The sequence below is a fragment of the Dendrobates tinctorius genome, unplaced genomic scaffold (genome assembly GCF_039654945.1).
Source record: "Dendrobates tinctorius isolate UK_male_01 unplaced genomic scaffold, ASM3965494v1 ptg000028l, whole genome shotgun sequence".
In the NCBI taxonomy this organism is placed as follows: domain Eukaryota; kingdom Metazoa; phylum Chordata; class Amphibia; order Anura; family Dendrobatidae; genus Dendrobates; species Dendrobates tinctorius.
The window spans coordinates 2850548-2869440 of record NW_027361696.1 but is presented as its reverse complement, the minus strand read 5'-3'; the positions used below and the strand labels follow the sequence as shown (position 1 = coordinate 2869440).

At 46.7% G+C, this 18893-nt stretch overlaps 1 protein-coding gene across 3 annotated transcripts in view; it reads left to right on the top strand.

Moving 5' to 3' along the window:
* Window positions 1–16410, top strand: part of ETS1 (ETS proto-oncogene 1, transcription factor) — a 178799-nt gene extending 162389 nt beyond the window's left edge. For all 3 annotated transcript variants that reach the window (XM_073569975.1, XM_073569973.1, XM_073569976.1), the window contains 7 exons: window positions 3070–3189; window positions 3307–3507; window positions 4088–4162; window positions 4389–4637; window positions 5055–5315; window positions 11686–11804; window positions 14057–16410. In XM_073569975.1, coding sequence (XP_073426076.1) covers window positions 3070–3189; window positions 3307–3507; window positions 4088–4162; window positions 4389–4637; window positions 5055–5315; window positions 11686–11804; window positions 14057–14272 — 1241 coding nt within the window. In that variant the 3' untranslated portion in view covers window positions 14273–16410. The remainder of the gene's footprint in view (window positions 1–3069; window positions 3190–3306; window positions 3508–4087; window positions 4163–4388; window positions 4638–5054; window positions 5316–11685; window positions 11805–14056) is intronic.
* Window positions 16411–18893: the final 2483 nt, after the last annotated feature.

The window sequence follows — 18893 nt, the reverse complement described above, 5'->3', positions numbered from 1 at the left end:
TTCATGTACCCGGATCAGTCGTCCTGGCCCCTTTGCAGAGAAACAGCCCCAAAGCATGATGTTTCCACCACCATGCTTTACAGTAGGTATGGTGTTTGATGGATGCAACTCAGTATTCTTTTTCCTCCAAACACGACAAGTTGTGTTTCTACCAAACAGTTCCAGTTTGGTTTCATCAGACCATAGGACATTCTCCCCAAACTCCTCTGGATCATCCAAATGCTCTCTAGCAAACTTCAGACGGGCCCGGACATGTACAGGCTTAAGCAGTGGGACACGTCTGGCACTGCAGCATCTGAGTCCATGGTGGCATAGTGTGTTACTTATGGTAGGCCTTGTTACATTGGTCCCAGCTCTCTGCAGTTCATTCACTAGGTCCCCCCGCGTGGTTCTGGGATTTTTGCTCACCGTTCTTGTGATCATTCTGACCCCACGGGGTGGGATTTTGCGTGGAGCACCAGATCGAGGGAAATTATCAGTGGTCTTGTATGTCTTCCATTTTCTAATTATTGCTCCCACAGTTGATTTCTTCACTCCAAGCTGGTTGGCTATTGCAGATTCAGTCTTCCCAGCCTGGTGCAGGGCTACAATTTTGTTTCTGGTGTCCTTTGACAGCTCTTTGGTCTTCACCATAGTGGAGTTTGGAGTCAGACTGTTTGAGGGTGTGCACAGGTGTCTTTTTATACTGATAACAAGTTTAAACAGGTGCCATTACTACAGGTAATGAGTGGAGGAAAGAGGAGACTCTTAAAGAAGAAGTTACAGGTCTGTGAGAGCCAGAAATCTTGATTGCTTGTTTCTGACCAAATACTTATTTTCCACCATAATATGCAAATAAAATGAAACAAAAACAGACAATGTGATTTTCTGGATTTTTTTTTCTCAGTTTGTCTCCCATAGTTGAGGTCTACCTATGATGTAAATTACAGACGCCTCTCATCTTTTTAAGTGGTGGAACTTGCACTATTGCTGACTGACTAAATACTTTTTTGCCCCACTGTATAAGTGAAAGAAGCCATGCATACAAGTAGGATCACCACACAGAATACAAATGTATTTTAGAAAAATATATTTTATTGTTTACAAAAAACAAAACACCACACAAATGTAAAACCATTTAAAACTACAATACATTGGGACAAGCATGGTCACCAAAAAAAATTTCATAGAAGATGGTCAATATTATACAACCACTGGCTACAAATATTTTGTTATTGCACTAAATAAGATACAATGTAGCCCAAACATATAGGGCTAGTCCATGACAGGCAATATAGATTGGTTAAGCCTCCTATTACATCTCAAGTTCATGTATCTTAAACAGATATAGGTTATCATCCCAATACCATAAAGTACATATATAGAGGAGCAAAAGGTAAATGATTCAAGCCTCCCAATAAGCTCCCACCAAAAGCTCAAACTCATGTATCCTGAACTAAGAGAGATCCTGGTGAAAAAGCTGCTGGCTCAAATGCAAAATAGGCGGACTAATACATCACCGCAGACCAGTCAGTCAAAGAGAAATCACAGTCGCCCCGTCATCTCAGATGTGGTCATGCAGCCAAAGTGGAGAATATTTGTAGCCAGTGGTTGTATAATATTGACCATCTTTTATTAAAAATTTTTTGGTGATCATGCTTGGCCCAATGTATTGTAGTTTTAAATGGTTTTACATTTGTGTGGTGTTTTTGTAAACAATAAAATATATTTTTCTAAAATACATTTGTATTCTGTGTGGTGATCCTACTTATATGCATGGCTTCTTTCTCTTCTACTGCTTTGGTCTTTTTTACATGCATGTAGTGATCCCCGTAACAATATTGGTATTTCAATGATGGTGCCCACTTATTGCTTTTTCTAATTGTTTTTATTGGTTGGATCCAGCATTTTGGTTACAGAGCAGATTGTTTTCCTGTTGCATTGTAACTTCTACTGTCTTATTACACAGGACCCACTAAATATTGAGTGTCATGAACCCCTGTTGTGTAGATTAATGCAACCCCCTGAAAAAGCAATGATTAACCCTGTAGTGTCAGTGTAGCTCTGTGGTTGGCTGGGTGGGTGCATGGCTGTGATTTGGATGCATTGCTAAAGATTTGGCAAATCCTTGATTCCTAGAGGTAAATCAGGATTTGTCATGTTTTGGCAGCCGGGAGTTATGACACAATGGACGGTTCTTGGAAGAAGTCTCCGAGGCTTCAATAGTCTGTCAATAAAACCTCACAAGACTAATGCACAGTGCACACGATTTATGATTAGTGACCCGGAGTAGAGAGAGGCACTTGTTCTTCAAAGGGCCGATTCTGTGTACATAATGCTTCAGCATGGTGGTCCCATGTGCCTGAAGCTTGATTTGTGCAGCTTTGTCACTGAGGGCTGGTCTTGTGTATATGAAGCTTATTCTTGACCATGCGCCTATCCTGTGTATTTGCAGCTTTGTCGCTGTGGGCCGGTCTTTTGAATGTGATGCATTGCTACCATGGGCTGGTCTTCTGTATGTGCATCTTCATCACTTCTGGCCAGTCTTGTAAATGTGATGCATTACCACTGTGGGCCGGTCTTGGGTATCTGCATTTTTGTCACCTCGGGCCGGTCTTGTCGCCTCAGGCCGGTCTTGTGTATGTGCAGCTTCATCGCCTTGGGCTGTCTTGGGTATCTGCAGCTTTGTCGCCTCGGACCGATCTTGTGGATGTGCAGCTTCGTTGCCTCGGGCCGGTCTTGTGTATGTGCAACTTCGTTGCCTCAGACCGGTCTTGTGAACATGATGCTTTGCCACCATGGGCCAGTACTGTACACATGTAGCTTGATCGCCATGGGCCAGTTCTATGTACATGATGCTGTTATAACTGTATATGGAAACATAGCAAACAGAGATCCTGAAAATAGGAACTATCTTAAATTCACAGGATATTAAGACATTGCCATACATAGAGACCTAATAATTTTACCTGCACTGCTTCAATGTAACAAACCGGGCACAGGAAAATTGTCATGACTATGAAATAACGCAGAATGGAGTGTACATTTCCTATTTTGTATATCTCTTGGTAAGTCGTATCTCTCTTCCAGATATGGAGTGTGCGGACGTGCCCCTGCTGACCCCTAGCAGTAAGGAGATGATGTCTCAGGCTCTCCGGGCTACCTTCAGCGGCTTCACAAAGGAGCAGCAACGTCTGGGCATACCCTTCGGTGAGAGTCTTGACAAACAATATATAGTATTATAGATGGTGGTGTTCCCCCAGCTTTGGGGTCTTCCTCCTGGTTCAGAGCACTATATAAACATTGCCTCTTCTGTCCCTACACCAGATCCTCAAGAATGGACGGACGCTCATGTCAGGGACTGGGTTTCGTGGGCAGTGAATGAGTTCACCTTGAAAGGTGTAGACTTCCATAAGTTTCGCATGAGCGGGGCTGCGCTGTGCGCCCTCGGCAAGGAATGTTTCCTGGAACTGGCACCAGATTTTGTTGGAGACATCTTATGGGAACACTTGGAAATCTTACAAAAAGGTAATGTGTTCTGCGGAGTGTGCGGCTGCAGTAAAAGATCTGAAGGTGCAGGATGGAGTGTGTGAGCGGGGTAAGATATGGAGGTGCACATGGCAGAGCGGAGTGTGAGTGCGGGATAAGATGTGGAGGTGCAGAGGCAGAGTGGAGTCTCTGCAAGATAAGATGTGGAGGTGCAGAGGCAGCGCGGGATAACGTGGAGGTGCAGGGGGCAGCGCGGAATCTCTGCGTGCTAACATGGAGATGCAGGGGTCAGTGCGGGATAACGTGGAGGTGCAGGGGGCAGCGTGGAATCTGCGGGATAACGTGGAAGTGCAGGGGGCAGCACGGAATCTCTGCGGGATAACGTGGAGGTGCAGGGGGCAGCGCGGAATCTATGCAGCATTAACGTGGAGGTGCAGGGGCAGCGCGGAATCTCTGTGGGATGAGATGTGGAGGTGCAGGGGCAGTGCAGAGTCTCTGCGAGAGAAGATGCGGAGGTGCATCATGTCATGCTGCTCTGTGCAGAGGTTGCACTTCATTGTATCAGTAATACATTTTTCTTTCTCTTTATTTTCTTCTTTTTCACCAATTGGCCCACAAGATTCTAAACTGTACCAAGCAAATGAGCTGACGGCATCATACCCCGAGTCCAGATACAGCTCAGAATATTTCATCAGTGAGTATTGCTGGGAGTCCATCTGAACTCTGGGGGTTTCTTCACTAGGACTGTCAGATTGGGAGGTTTCCATCACATAAACCACAATACAGTTCTCTGAATATTTTTTATATTCCCGTTTGGGTTTTGCAGTGCGCTATTGCTCGATGTATGTGTGCCTTCTCATCATACAGTCCAGCAGCAGATCATCCGTATCATAATTTGTGACCAATGTCATGTTTTGCAGGTTACGGTGTGGAGCATCCGCAGTGTGTCCCACCATCCGAGTTCTCCGAGCCCAGCTTCATCACAGAGTCGTACCAGACCCTGCACCCCATCAGTTCAGAGGAGCTCTTGTCTCTGAAATATGAAACAGAATACCCCTCTCCACTACTGCGAGACCCCTTACCACTGGACTCGCTCCAAGGAGACTACTTCACTATCAAGCAGGAGGTGTTGTCTCCAGATAACATGTGCGTGGCCCGGATCAGTCGAGGTAAGAGCTTCTGCCAAGACATTGGGGGAGGGGGATATACAGCCGATCACTGACCGTGATATAATAAAGACTCATCAAGTGATTCACTAATTCCTAAGTTTAAGAGTATGCAAAATGGAGATTAGTGGCTTCTGATCATGTGCAGATCCAGTCAGCCGCAAGGAAGACTCCCAGCTAGAACGGTGTAGGAAATAGTTGTAGCTTTGTCTCCGTAAAGTAGTGCATCATAGAGTGTAGGATAGGAAGAAAAAAGTGATGCAGCAGCTCAGCAAGGAATCTTAGTTTTGTGTATGCAGCTCCTGTGCAGATCTGTCTGAGGGAATGACAGTTTCTCCCTAGACCTCTATGGATCTGTGACGTGCTGCTGCTGGGTAATGTCTGAAGACTGATGCCATCCTCACTCCTCTTTTCGGTCAGGTAAACTCGGGGGACAGGAGTCATTTGAAAGCATTGAGAGTCACGACAGCTGTGACCGTCTCACCCAGTCCTGGAGCAGTCAGTCATCTTACAACAGCCTGCAGCGCGTCCCCTCATATGACAGCTTTGACTCTGAGGACTACCAGCCGGCACTGCCCAACCACAAACCCAAAGGAACATTCAAGGACTATGTGAGAGACCGAGCCGAGCTAAATAAAGACAAACCGGTCATCCCTGCTGCCGCCCTGGCTGGATACACAGGTGAGACTGTTACCAGAGCTTACATTGTAAAGTGAGTGCTACACTGCAGCCCGCTCCATCTGCACAGTGGATAAATTCCTGAGATTGTGAGACATGGGGCTACAGCCTGGTAGTGAGTGGGTGGTGAGGAGCAATCGGCCTCACCGGTGCAGATTTCTAAATTGGGTCATGATTTCTGTGTCTGATAAGTAAATCTAAAGCTGCATCTCCATCTCAGATAACATCAAACGCTGCTGCTATAGGGTTTATCTTCCGTTGCAAGTCACTTTCACACCTTTTGTGTGACTGATGTGATCGCATCTGAGGTGTTGAGACCCAAGCGGCGCTCGCCAAGCACAGCACAGAGGTGTCAGCCGAACACACGATACCTGCGGCAAAAAGTCACAAAGTTCCGCAGCTGATAATAGGATAAACCTGTGCTACAGGGTCTTGTGGGAAAGTGAACCTCTTGTAGCAACCCGATATGTGAACATTGGGGGAAAAAATATTGCATCCGCCATGTAATCACCTAGAGGAGTGTGGACAGGCACAGAGCGCGGTGACGCAGCAGATGGCGGCCCGCACTATCTGAAGAGCAGGTCCGAGTGCTTGTGATGGAAGGACATCACAGGAAAGCGTCCTGGGGTCCGGCCAAGTGTCACCTAGGTGTTAAAAAAAAAAAAAAAAAAAGCCACGTACTGAAGTGGATATAGTGTTGCCAAAGAACACATCAACTGGCCCAAAGAGAAATGGAGAAACATTTTGTGGACTGATGAAAGTAAAATTGCTCTTTTTAGGTCCAAGGGCCGCAGACAGTTCGTCAGACGACCCCCAAACCCTGCAGCCACAGTACCCTCTAAAAACAATGAAGCATGGTGGTGCAAGCATAATGATATGGGCATGTTTCTCTTACTATGGGGCCGGACCTATTTACTACATATCGGTGATCATTGACCACTTTGCATATATTAAAATACTTGAAGAGGTCATGTTGTCTTACGCTGAAGAGGATATGCCCGTGAAATGGGGGTTTCAAAAAGACAACAACCGTGAACACACCAGGAAACGAGCAAAATCTTGGTTCCAGTCCAACAAAATTGAGATTATGGAGCGGCCGGCCCAATCCCTGGACCTTAATCCTATAGACACTTGTGGGGGCACATAAGAAATGCTGTTTCTGAGGCAAAACCAACAAATGCCAAAAATTGAGGGATGTAGTCCACATTCGGAGTGGAAAAAGAGAAATCTATTGAGTAATTTCACTTGAATATTGTCCTCTCTTGGTCGTGGAACTGGGTCGCCCTTCCAGGGCTGTGGGGTACTCGGTAGCGGGCCGGTGTCAGCGGGATGTGTCACAGCGGCGGTGACCCGGTTCGTGGCCCTGGGCGCTCAAGTAATGGGGGAATTGAAATGGTGGAATGCAATTGATTGAATGAATAGTTCGTGACGCCACCTGTGGTGTTCGGCAAGTGAGATGTTAAGCCGACGCTGCATGCAGATCTTCTGGGACTGGTGGTGTGTTGCAGCCAAGACGGTGAAGCTCCCCACAGGTGGAGCTGTAGTCCCAGGGCAGTGTAGATGTAGGGGTAGAGGAGAGGCGCCGGCAGTGTAGAAGCTGGTACCCAGATGTAGCGGTACAGGGTGTGTTGGCGCAAGAATAAATGGAGGACACCAGGGCTTGTAGTTCCAAAGCTTTACTTACAGTCTGTAGTACACACAGGTGCCTGCCTCCGTGCTGTGTCCTCCGGGTCAGGGATTCGGTCAACCTCCAGGTTAGATGGAATGCTCCCTTCCAACACTCCGCCGACAAGTGCCTTTCTGAACGTCTCCTCTTATAGCGCCTTTTGTGTGAAGTACTCCTAGTACTGAGTTACACTGGAGTTCCTCCTGACAGATGTTCCCAAGAACCTTCCTTGTACGGCAGACAGCTGTAGCCTGCTTCGGGGACTCCTTGCTCCTGAGTCCCGGCTCACTATCAATGTTGCTGTTGTGCCCCCAAGTCTTAGATGGGAGTAGTGCATTTACAGCCCACTACTCCACCGGTGTCTGCTGTAGGACCCTTAGTATCCATACAACCTTGGGGACTGGGCCCCGGCCTTGCGCTTAGAACTTCTAGGCAGGGTTCTCTTCTAACCCACGTCCTCTGTTCCCTTTTACTCCTATGTTCGGTACTAGTCTTTCCTTTCCATGGAAGATCAGGTTTCTGTTCAATGTCTAGGCAGGGTTCTCTTCTAACCCACGTCCTCTGTTCCCTTTTACTCCTACGTTCCGTACTAGTGTTTCCTTCCCATGGAAGATCGGGTTTCTGTTCAATGTCTTTCTCTTTCTTTCCTTTCCCGTTCCAGCAGACCCAGGTCACTGAGATTTGCTGCAGCTCCTCCTTCCTTCCTCCATCCCTCTCTCAGGGATCCTCACTCCTCTCTCACTGACCGACTGACTGACCTGAAATCCTAAACCTTCCTGCTCTTTTATGTATTCTAACTCCACCCGCCTCCCAGCATGTTTAGTGTTCCAAGCAGGGAGCCACCAAAGGTGCTCTGCTACTCTCCAAGCAGGGAGCCGCAATGTGGCTTTGCTGAACTACTGTGTTGTGTGGGATGCAAGTGTTGGAGCGTGGTCAGGAGCCTCCAACTTACCTGGATGGTGGGGTACCACACCTCAGGAGGAGGTGCAGTACCTCTGTGGCAACTGAACCCTCATGGGTGCCACAGAACCTGCTTGATATCTTCATATTTTAGCTGGGTTAGTTGGTTGTCAGTCATCAGCTTTGACCTGTCCATCAAATTGCAAATGCAAACAAAGGAAAAGTGGGTTAATATTAGAAGAAATAATAAATGGTCTCTCCCTTGCGTACGGGGTGTGAGGGACTCGTATCACCACAGCCCCTCATCACTCCCCTGTTTTCCCTGCATGCGGGGTCTGTAGGAGTGGAATCACTACAGCCCCTCATTACCCACAACCCCCCCCCCCCGCCCCCCACATATCTACCCTGAGTGTGGGGTGTGAGGGACTGGTATCACCACAGACCCTCATTACTCCGCGGTTTCCCCTGCAGGTGGGGTCTGTAGGAGTGGAATCACCACAGCCCCTCAATAACCCCCCCCCCCACCCCCCATATCTACCCTGAGTGTGGGGTGTGAGGGACTCGTATCACCACAGACCCTCATTTAATTCCTTGTTTCCCCTAGGCTTCATTCAGACGTAAGTGATTTTTCACTTACACAAAAAATGCTCCGAATGTCATAAGCTATTTTTGTCAGTTTTTACCATTAGTTTTCCCTAACAAATCTTCTCCTTTCGGCTCCAATGTTAATCTCGCACTGTGCACTGATTTCACAGGGTTTGTGCACTGATTTTATATATATATATATATATATATATATATATATATATATATATATATATATATATATATATATATATATATTGAAAAAAAGAAACAGCACTCACCATTGCTTCTTAAAAATGGTGAATGTCCTTTATTCCGTGTGTCGGGACAATCCTGTAACATGCAGGGGGAGCGGGGAAGTGAAGGTGGACAACAGCCATTTTGCGCCTGTCCCAGAGCTGCTGTGGGTCAGGAGCGTTGGGATAGGCGCGAAATGGCTGTTGTCATCCTTATTTTTTCAATATTGAATGCATTTGGTCTTCAACACATTTTTCATGCACCACCAGCTTAATATCAGGTGGTATGCTTTATACCAAGGACTGATTCAGACTGCAGTCAATAGTTTGGTTCTGTTTTTTTCTGCTTTTTAACTTTTGCTATATATATATTATATGGACCATGCACTGATTATATACGGACTGTGCACTGATTATATATTGATTACACAGGGTCTGTGCGCTGATTACACATGGTCTGTGCGCTGTCTGATTTTCTTCTGTGATTGTGATCAATAATAGACATGTTTCCATGTTTTCTTGTGGACGCATGGTCCAGGCATCGCCATCTTCCCCTAGCTTCTCATTAGCGTATCCTCATGTCGCCACAAAACTTTCTCCATACACATTAGCTGAAGCCATCTGGAGTGTTTGTGGCCCCCCGGCCTCTCCCCAGATTACTGAAGCACCATTATGTCCCCCCATCCTCCGTTATATGAGGCACATTCATTGTAAAGGCCGAGCTCGCCTTCCTCCGCTACTGGGGTCTGACCACACAAGTTACCAATCTTTTCCTAAACAATTCCAAGAGAGATACACAAACTATACATCTGTATGCCGTCCCCAGCCACAAATATGTACACAGAAGGGCTGTGGCTGTAACTCCGGGCGGCTCTGCGATTCCTCTCACCAGATGGAGGAGAACATTCAGTCACAGTGTTTACAGATAGTGACGCAAACCGTCCAGGCTGTGACCGTACATCGGTGGCCGCTGTCCCCGCCTGTGAGGAGGCGACACTGCCGCTGATGGGGACCAGTGTCTGCGCCGTTCCTGTATCGATGGCATTGTGATAGCGGCAGGAGATGGGTTATTTTGTGTAGATTGAGGAAGACTTGACTTTTCCTATTAAAGCTACAATTCTCTATTGAAACAAAGACGACTCAACATGGAGTCCGGGAACAAGGCGCCAGGGGGAACAGACGGATAAGACTGTAGGTCAGCCACTCGATATCTGAATAAATGTTTTCTTATTTAAACAGAAAATGCTCTTGTGAGCCTGGGAACGTTCCTTCTTCCGAGCGCCCCTGGGACTTGCGGTCGCTGCGCTCACAGCTGTGGCCTGAAGGCCGGAGCCAAAAGTGTGCACAGGTCACAATTTATTTCAGTCCATTCCTCCACATTGTGAATTATAGATGCAGTCGGATTCATCGCCACCCTCATATAAGACTCCTCACCCCAAACAGACTGCATCTTATCTCCAGTCGCTCCATTAAAGCTTGCTGTGTTTGGGTCCATTATAAGGCCATTATGTCGTTGCAGCCCAGACATTGTCCTGCGTAAGGGACAGAAAGAGGGGTCTGTTGTCTCACTTTATTTTTAGTATCAGGGCTCCCTTATCCCCTCGTTACTGAATGGGGAGACATTTTTTCGCAGTGAGGCTAGTGCATTCCTATCATGTGACTGCTTAGATCGGGCTGCCATGCCCAGCAGTGCTTGTAACAGAGGCCGCATTGTGCGCAGAGATAGCATGTGAGTCCCATTGATTGGATGTAGTCTTTGAACCCTGATCAGGTTAGGGGTCGTCGGGTTACAGCGGGGGACACAAGTGCGCTGTTAATCAGCCCGTATGTGGTTGCTCGGGGACTTTCCAGTGAGTTGCCACCACCAGGGCTCAGGAATCCAGTCCATGGAGCCGTCACATGTCTAAGTATTGAGGAGACGCTCATGGTCGCCGATCTCAGTAGATGCATTGTTCTACCCAAGATCCCTCCGGGGACTGTGCTGGGTCGTATGTAGTGTCCAGATGCCGGCATGGTAGTTGTCACTTTGCCCATCTTAGCTTCCTTATTAGCGATCCTAACAGCTGCTTATCTGTACTAATTTAATTATACCCACAAAAGGCCCCGAATGCAGAATGGACCCCGATGATTCTATAATTGGGGGTTTTGTTGTTGGGTTTCCGTCTATAGGTGATGGTTGCAGCTCTTTAAGGTACTGTCACACTTAGCGATGTACCAGCGATCCCGACCAGCGATATGACGCGGTCAGGATCGCTGGTACATCGCTAAGTAGTCGCTAGTGAGCTGCCACATAGGCAGATCTCACTAGCGACATCGCTGGGGACGGGGATCGCTACTTACCTGTCACACCAGGCGATCCTGCGTCCTCCCGCCCGGCTCCACGCGTCGCTCGTCTTCACAGCAGGAAGCGCCGCAGGAAGCTGACGACGAGAAACAGTCCTGAACGTTCTCGCGCGATCAGCGATAACCAGCGGGGGAGCCGGTCGTAGGTAAGTATCAGACACAGCGATATCGCTAGCAATATCGCTATAACGTCACTAGTTATAGCGATATTGCTAGCGATATCTCTTAGTGTGACATGCCCTTTAGTCTGCGCTGTCAGAGAGAGCTCTGCAAAATATCTGAGTATCAGAGACTGGAGTTACCAGGAACGCTACATAATCCATTGTTGTCACATGAGCACCTGCCAAATTAGAAAAAAACCCATATTAGTTTCTTCTAAGGTCACTTTTTGACCGTTTTCACCAAAATATCAAAAAATATAATCCATCAAATTACTCTTGTTCCTTATTTTCCCAGAAGTGACAGCCATGGCAACAGCACCTCTGCAGGTTGTGCACTATCGTGTCCTTATAGTCACTACCTCAGAGGAGAAGGACCCGCTGCCACATTGTGCTGTCACTCTTGGTTGTTCTGGTTTTGTTTCTTCATATTCCGGATGAGCTCACAGTGTTCATGTCTTCCCCGTTCATCTCTTCTTCTCCAGGCAGCGGACCCATCCAGCTCTGGCAGTTCCTCTTAGAGCTACTTACAGACAAGTCATGCCAGTCCTTCATCAGCTGGACAGGAGACGGCTGGGAGTTTAAACTCTCCGACCCAGATGAGGTAAGTGGCCAAAGCTCCACCACGATGTCCTGATCGCTAATGGGCGCTGTGTGACTCCATAACGGACCTTATAATTACACCCGAACTGTGTCTTCTGTGGAGCCGCTCTGCTCCCTTATTGACCATTACACCACAATAAGAGCAAGACAATGGTTTCTTCATTAGTCCCTTCTGTGCAGAGATTGATACCTTAAATCACAGGCCCAAAGCCAGAGGCTGCACCACTGAGATTCAGATGACAACATATCTGTTGTGGATTTGTGTCAGGTGCAGAGTTGACACAGAGCATTTCATGGATTCAGATCACCATCTACATCAATGCCCCCATTTTACCCCCAAAAATGCAATAATGAGTGTTCATTGCGCTATATGCCCCAAAATTGCGTAATTGAAAACTCTGTTCAGTACATAAAAAGCAAGTCCTCACCCCGCACCTTCAACCGAAAAATGCAAAAAAGTCAGTGGTCTCAGAAAATGGCCACACAAACCAAAAAAGTCTCTCTTTTCACAACTAAAATATATTACATACAGTTAGGTCCATATATATTTGGACAGAGACAATTTTGGTTCTAGACATTACCACAATGAATTTTAAAGAAAACAATTCATGTTAAGGAGCTGAAACTCCTAAACCCTTCATCCAATTTTAATGTGGATACCCTCAAATGAAAGCTGAAAGTCTGAACTTCAACTGCATCTGAATTGTTTTGTTTAAAATTCATTGTGGTAATGTCTAGAACCAAAATTAGAAAATTGCTGTCTCTGTCCAAATATATATGGACCTAACTGTAAAAACTAAAATATCCACGTTTGGCATCACAATCCTTGTACTGATCTGGGGTTTTATGTGTCCAGGACACTTTATAGTTGAATAATTAATTTGTCATAAAACGAAACTCAGGAACCTATGGAGGAAATGGTTATTTAACTAGATGCAGGCCCAATACTATCGCATCGGGAGGGCGGTAATATCACGATGGGGGCAGGCTTTGCAGTGTTGAGAATCCCCCCCCCCCACCTCTTGTGCTCTACCACCTATCCACTCTCTTTCCCCATGTGCTACTTCTTCCATCTGTGCTCTCTTCTTTGACCTCTCTACCCCATGTGCTATACCCCTTGTCTGCTGTCTCTCTCCTTTCTGTGCTGTGTTCTCCCCTCATGTGCTGTCTCGTTTGAGCTGTCTCCCCCCTGTGTCTGACCGTGTACAGAACATACCACAGCTCCTGGGCAGGGGAGGAAGCAAAAGACAATACTGACATTACAGCAGGAGATCGCAGAGGATACATTTTGTGAGGTAAAATATTGATTAAAAACAGTCAGTGAAATATTTTACCTCACAAAATGAATCCTCTGTGATCCCCTGCTGTAATGCCCGTATTGTCTTTTGCTTCCTCCCCTGCCCAGGAGATGTGGTATGCGCCGTACATGGCCAGACACAGACAATTTTTAAAATGAACTTTCGTTCGTGGGAAAACCCTTTTAATGTGATCGGCTTCCTCTGCCTGTAGACACGTCGCGCATCTGCCGCAGGGATCAGCCGAACGGTTCACTGTGCCTGTGCATAATTCGCGCAGGCGTAGTGCGACGATGTTCCGCTGATGGTACTGCGCAAAAGGATGAGTGAGTGTGTGTGGTGCGACGGTGTTCCGCAGGTGGTACCGCGCAATAGGTTGTCACCAGCAGCAGTTTCCATATTGAGACACCCATCACTTGGGTATCCCAATAGGTCGGTCGGTGAACTTCTTCCGCTTGGAATTCTGGGATACGGTGACATCTGGACAGAACAGAAAATGAAAACATTACGAGGCCATTATATAAAGATTTCCAGCCTATGATGTGGTAAAATGAATGGTGTCAAAACTGCAACTCATCCCTCACAAAACCAGGTCCAGATATTCTTCTATCGATGGAAGAATGACAAAGTTCTGGCTCAGAGGAATAAATCAATGCGCAAAAACTAAAAATTGTCCAGTCCCAAAGGGGTTAAAGGGTATTTTGTACATTTCCTCAGTTATTTTTCCTTAGGCCGGGGTCAGACTTGCGAGTGTGATGCGAGTCTCTCGCATCAATACCCGGCACTGCCGCCAGCATGTATTTCTATGCAGCCGCACACTCCGGTCCCGAGTGCTGGTGGCAGTGCCGGGTATTGATGCGCGAGTTTCTCGCATCACACTCGCAAGTCTGACCCCAGCCTTTGAGTTGTGATCTTTGTATTACAGCAGACTGTTTACTTTCAACCTCATTTATTGCAGGTTGCCAGACGTTGGGGCAAAAGGAAAAACAAGCCCAAAATGAACTACGAGAAGCTGAGTCGGGGTTTGCGCTATTACTACGATAAGAACATCATCCACAAGACGGCTGGGAAGCGATACGTCTACCGTTTTGTATGTGATTTGCAAAGCCTCCTGGGCTATGTGCCGGAGGAGCTGCACGCCATGCTGGACGTGAAACCAGACACTGATGAATAAGAACGGCAGCCGGGGGATGGTGGAAATCAGAGACATGACTCTTTGGACCCCAAATCCCCTCCACACCCAAAACGCTTTATATCAGTCGGATGTGGAGGATTCTTGGAAATGGATCTTCTGACATTCCCGAGGTGTTAATTGCCTCAATTACTGAAGATCTCGGTCAGCTGTGTCTCACCATATGGCTAAAGTGGAAGAAGAGCGATATGACGGCTCCTCCCAGTGAGCAGATTCATTCCTGACTTATGCCAGTATTTTTTTTCTTTGTTTGGCTGTGGGCAGAGGTTGGACCATAAGCCCCAGCATCCACCAGGTCACTTCTATGAATTAGCAGCTACAGGCGGAGGATTGGCTCTGCCACCCAAGGGGTAGATTTTATATTTATGGTTTTTTATATTTGTTTTTATCATGAAGCAAAGTTTCCGAAACTTTACAAATCTCTCTCAGGACAATTCATAACTGTAGCGACCAAATGCAGCCCTCCCGCTCAACTCTCGCTCCTCATCCTCGCTAATTTATGCCTTCTGCTGAGCCTGTGAGACGGTGGTTTCACCCATGTCCTGTTTGCCATCTTGCATATCTCCAGATTGTATTTTTATAAAAAAAAATATATATATATGTAAATATTTTATAAAAAAAAAAAAAAAAAAATGTAAAAGAGAATTGTACAGATTTAAATTGCTTTGGTTTTCCAATGTGCCAAAGATAATATGTGCGATCCTGATCTGCTATGACAATCCTGTGTGCAGCTGCTCATAGATGCAGCAAAGTCACTGCCATTTCCATCTCTCACTGTATGTGCATCTGTGGACTAGAGTGGGAAGCCTATGGGGGGCTCAGCTGCAGTACTAGGGAACTCTAAAATGGAGGCGGCTATTTGTGGTGGACGCGCCGCTGCAGTGTGCTGCTTCCCATTAGGACAGATGACAGACATCACCAACAGCTCTGCTCTATACATTCCATACACCCTTTGCAGACTGACTGGGAACACTATAACGCTCTGTTTACTCCTCCATTTCTCTGTCCGTTTGCTGGTTTTGCTGAAGCGTCATTATCAGGATGAGAGTAAACTGGTGTTTTCATTAAGACGTGAGTGTCGTACACGACCCAGAGGAGATCTGCTTACAGATCATGGGGATGTGAGGGCCCCAGCGCCATGCTTACACGTAGGAGCCAATCAGGACAGTAATGGGTGTAGAATCATACAATCGAACGTTACAGGTCACTGTTCTCACTCGGCATTGCAGGGAAGAGACAATCAGGAGTTTATTTTATACTATGCAAGAAATGACTGATACTCGGCCTAGTAATGTACAGTATATAGAGGACAGTCCAGTTTTGCTTGCAGATGTTTATCACGGTGCGATCAGTCTGTTTAGATTGGGTGTTGGACATGTTGATGCCTTAAATATTAGACCCTGAGAACCGTCCACAGAACTGTCTGAACAGGAGCTCAGGGCAATATCTCTCATCCCACTCACCATCGTGTCAGCCGCTTGTTACTGGCACCATTAGTGACTTTAGTAGACAGACCCCAGATGGCCATGAGGAGGTGAGAGTAGGGTGCGCTGCTGATTCCTTTTTCCTGGTGACATTGCAGTTGGGCACGTCACCTTACACAGCAGTGACCTATATCGTAGTTAAGCCCCATTATCCCAAGTTGGGCCATATACAGAAACACCAGGTATAGGGAACAACAAGGTTCGGGCTGCCAGTGACGGGCACATACAGCAATCCCTCCCTGTACACACATTTCCATGTTGCATCCTTCTCTCGCGGCCTTTGTCCAGAACTCATCCCCTTACTCGCTGCATCGGTTGAGCCGGTTTGTGATATCTCTGTGGGGTCTCTGTACTGACAATGTAGCATTTCACGTACTGTTGTATGTTCTGGAGTATCAGTGGTATTAAGGGTCCTGGTGCAATGTGCTGCAGCACAATATGGGGTCCAAGCCCGGAGAATAGAAGGAGGGTTTGTTTGTTTGTTTTTTGTTTTGTTTCTTTTTTATTTCCCTGTAGTTTTTCTGATGCAGGAACATCAATTCTGATAAATATTTTTCTATATATGTGAATCTATTTTCCAACATTTCATTTGTTACTGTTAAAAAGGTTTTAATTAAATGAAGCATTTATACAAAAGTCCGACTCCTTGATTATTGTATCGTACGGGGGGTGAGGACAACTGTGGCATATATACATACATATATATATATATATATATATATATATATATATATATATAAATATATAAATATATAAATATAAATTATCCACCCCAGTAAGACCTTGTGACTTGGAATAACGGTTTGGGTTTATCTGCTGTGTACCTGAACATAAAGTTAGTTTAATTCACATAAAAAAACAGCAGTAAAGCATGGCTGTTCTTGCTGTAATGAGACATTGTGAAAAAACACTGAAAGAAGTAGTGACATGATGTAGTTTTCCAACTCAGCTTTTAATATGCATAAAAAAAGCTGCAAAAGCGCAACATGTGAACATAGCCTAAGCAGTGAAAAAAAATGCCCCCAAGAGATTTCTGTATTTCTAAATCTACCCTTGTAGAGGTGGCAAAGGACTGAACTCTCGAATTTAGTAGATGTCACTTATCTGCTATTTACAATAAGGAACTTGCCTGCAAAATGTGAAGTAGCTCCGGCAAAAGGTGGAAGACTGAGATGGACATCTGTCCTAGAACTACAAGCCTCAGAAGTATAGCAAATATTGCAGCGTCTGATCACTGATGTCATGACGAATGTATGGATGTAATGAAAAGAAGCCTCATAATATCTAGTCAGTTTTGTGTAAGTACCTATATTTATTAAAAAATCACCAAGACTGTTTCCAGTAAATAAGCCCCATGTACTATCAGCAGCCCCATGTACGGTCATGTTCTGCCGTTCCTCAACTATCAACCTTTAAAATGTTACATTCACAGTAAACTGTTTTCTTGTCACTATAGAAACTGATAAACCTCAAACTTACCGAGAAAAGGCAGCAAAGTATCCGGAGCAGAAACCAAACATCCCCAGAAATAGCTCACACCCCTGCAGGAACAAACCCATACAGCGCTGACCCTGCTATGGACTGAGGTACTACAACTCCCAACAACTACCCAAAAGGGCATAGTTTTTGTTTCTTCACTCCTAGTTGTAAATGCCCACTTGTTCTGCAAGTCCTGAATAATGATGTATTTGCTACACATGATGTATATGAAATGGATAACACTACAATTTAGAGAGAACTGACAGTAGGGAGCACAACCTGGACTAGAGCATTTTCCTTTCATTTGTCACAGGTGAGGATGTTCCCTTTAGTAGCCTTTCAAACCTATTTGTGTCAACTACTGTGCATGTTCTCAGGCCAAAATCACCAGAGTGTGTGAACTTTTCATCAGGGTCATTTGGATTTAAAAAGAGAAAACACAGGAGTTTGACAATAAATGGCTTCACCCAACCACTAACCATGAGTGGAGAAAAAGGTTTGGTATTATCATTCATATTCTCTGAAAAAAGGCCAAGAAAGCAAATATCTGCCAGGGTATGTAAACTTTTGAGCACAACTGCATGTACATAATGACTGCACCAGCAGACTAGTGAGTGCAGCTCTGGGGTATAATACAGGATGTAACTCAGGATCAGTAATGTAATGTATGTACACAGTGACTGCACCAGCAGAATAGTGAGTGCAGCTCTGGGGTATAATACAGGATGTAACTCAGGATCAGTAATGTATGTACACAGTGACTGCACCAGCAGAATAGTGAGTGCAGCTCTGTACACGCCCAGGAAGAGGAGGAGCGTCGCAGCTGAGCGTCTGCAGGCTGGGGTTTTGCTAAGCTCCTGGGAAGGGAGGTTTTTTTTCCCTGCAAGGACTTTCCATCTGCCCCCTTCCCAGGAAAGAGGACTCTCCCTGGGACTGAGCGCCGGGGCTGTGCCCCTGGCTCCCACCCTCCGGCAAGCCAGCTGGGGGTGGGGGGCCTCATCCACCACCAGGAGGCCCAAGGCACAGCCAGACAGTCCCAGGGATGGGGGAAAAAGCGGACACCAGGGGGCCGCAAGGCTCCAGGGTCCGGGACCCCTGAAGTGAAGGCTGTGGCGGGCCCTTCCCCCGGAGGTGCAGCAGCCGGCAGAGGTGAGGCGGGGCCCCCCCTTAACATCTGGGGCTCAAAGGCTGCGGGAGAGCCGGCTACCACCTACGCCTCCCACATCCATGCCCACCTCTCCGAATATGAGGAGGCCGGGAAGCAGCTGAGGAGACTTCGGGGGGAGTTGGAGGGAGCCAAGATAATATCTAAAAACAGGCTCCGTACCTCAAAGAAAGAGGAGGTCGCCGCCACAGTCCAGCGGCTGGAAGAGGAGATTCGGGCCCTGGAGGGCCGGCGAAGTGTCATCATGGCTGGCAGCGGCCCCTTCCAGGAGAAGCTGCGGAACGAGGACCGGTTCAGGGCCATGGCCGGTGGGTCTCCTGGGGGGTCAGGAGGCCCCACCCAGGTGGAGGAAAGTGAGGAGAAGGAAGAGCAAGATGGCGCCCACGCTACACCCGGGCCGCCTCCACCTGAAGACCTGACGGACACCAGCAGGAGTCAGGTAACATGCAGCGGGATAGCCCCTGAGCAATTGGCC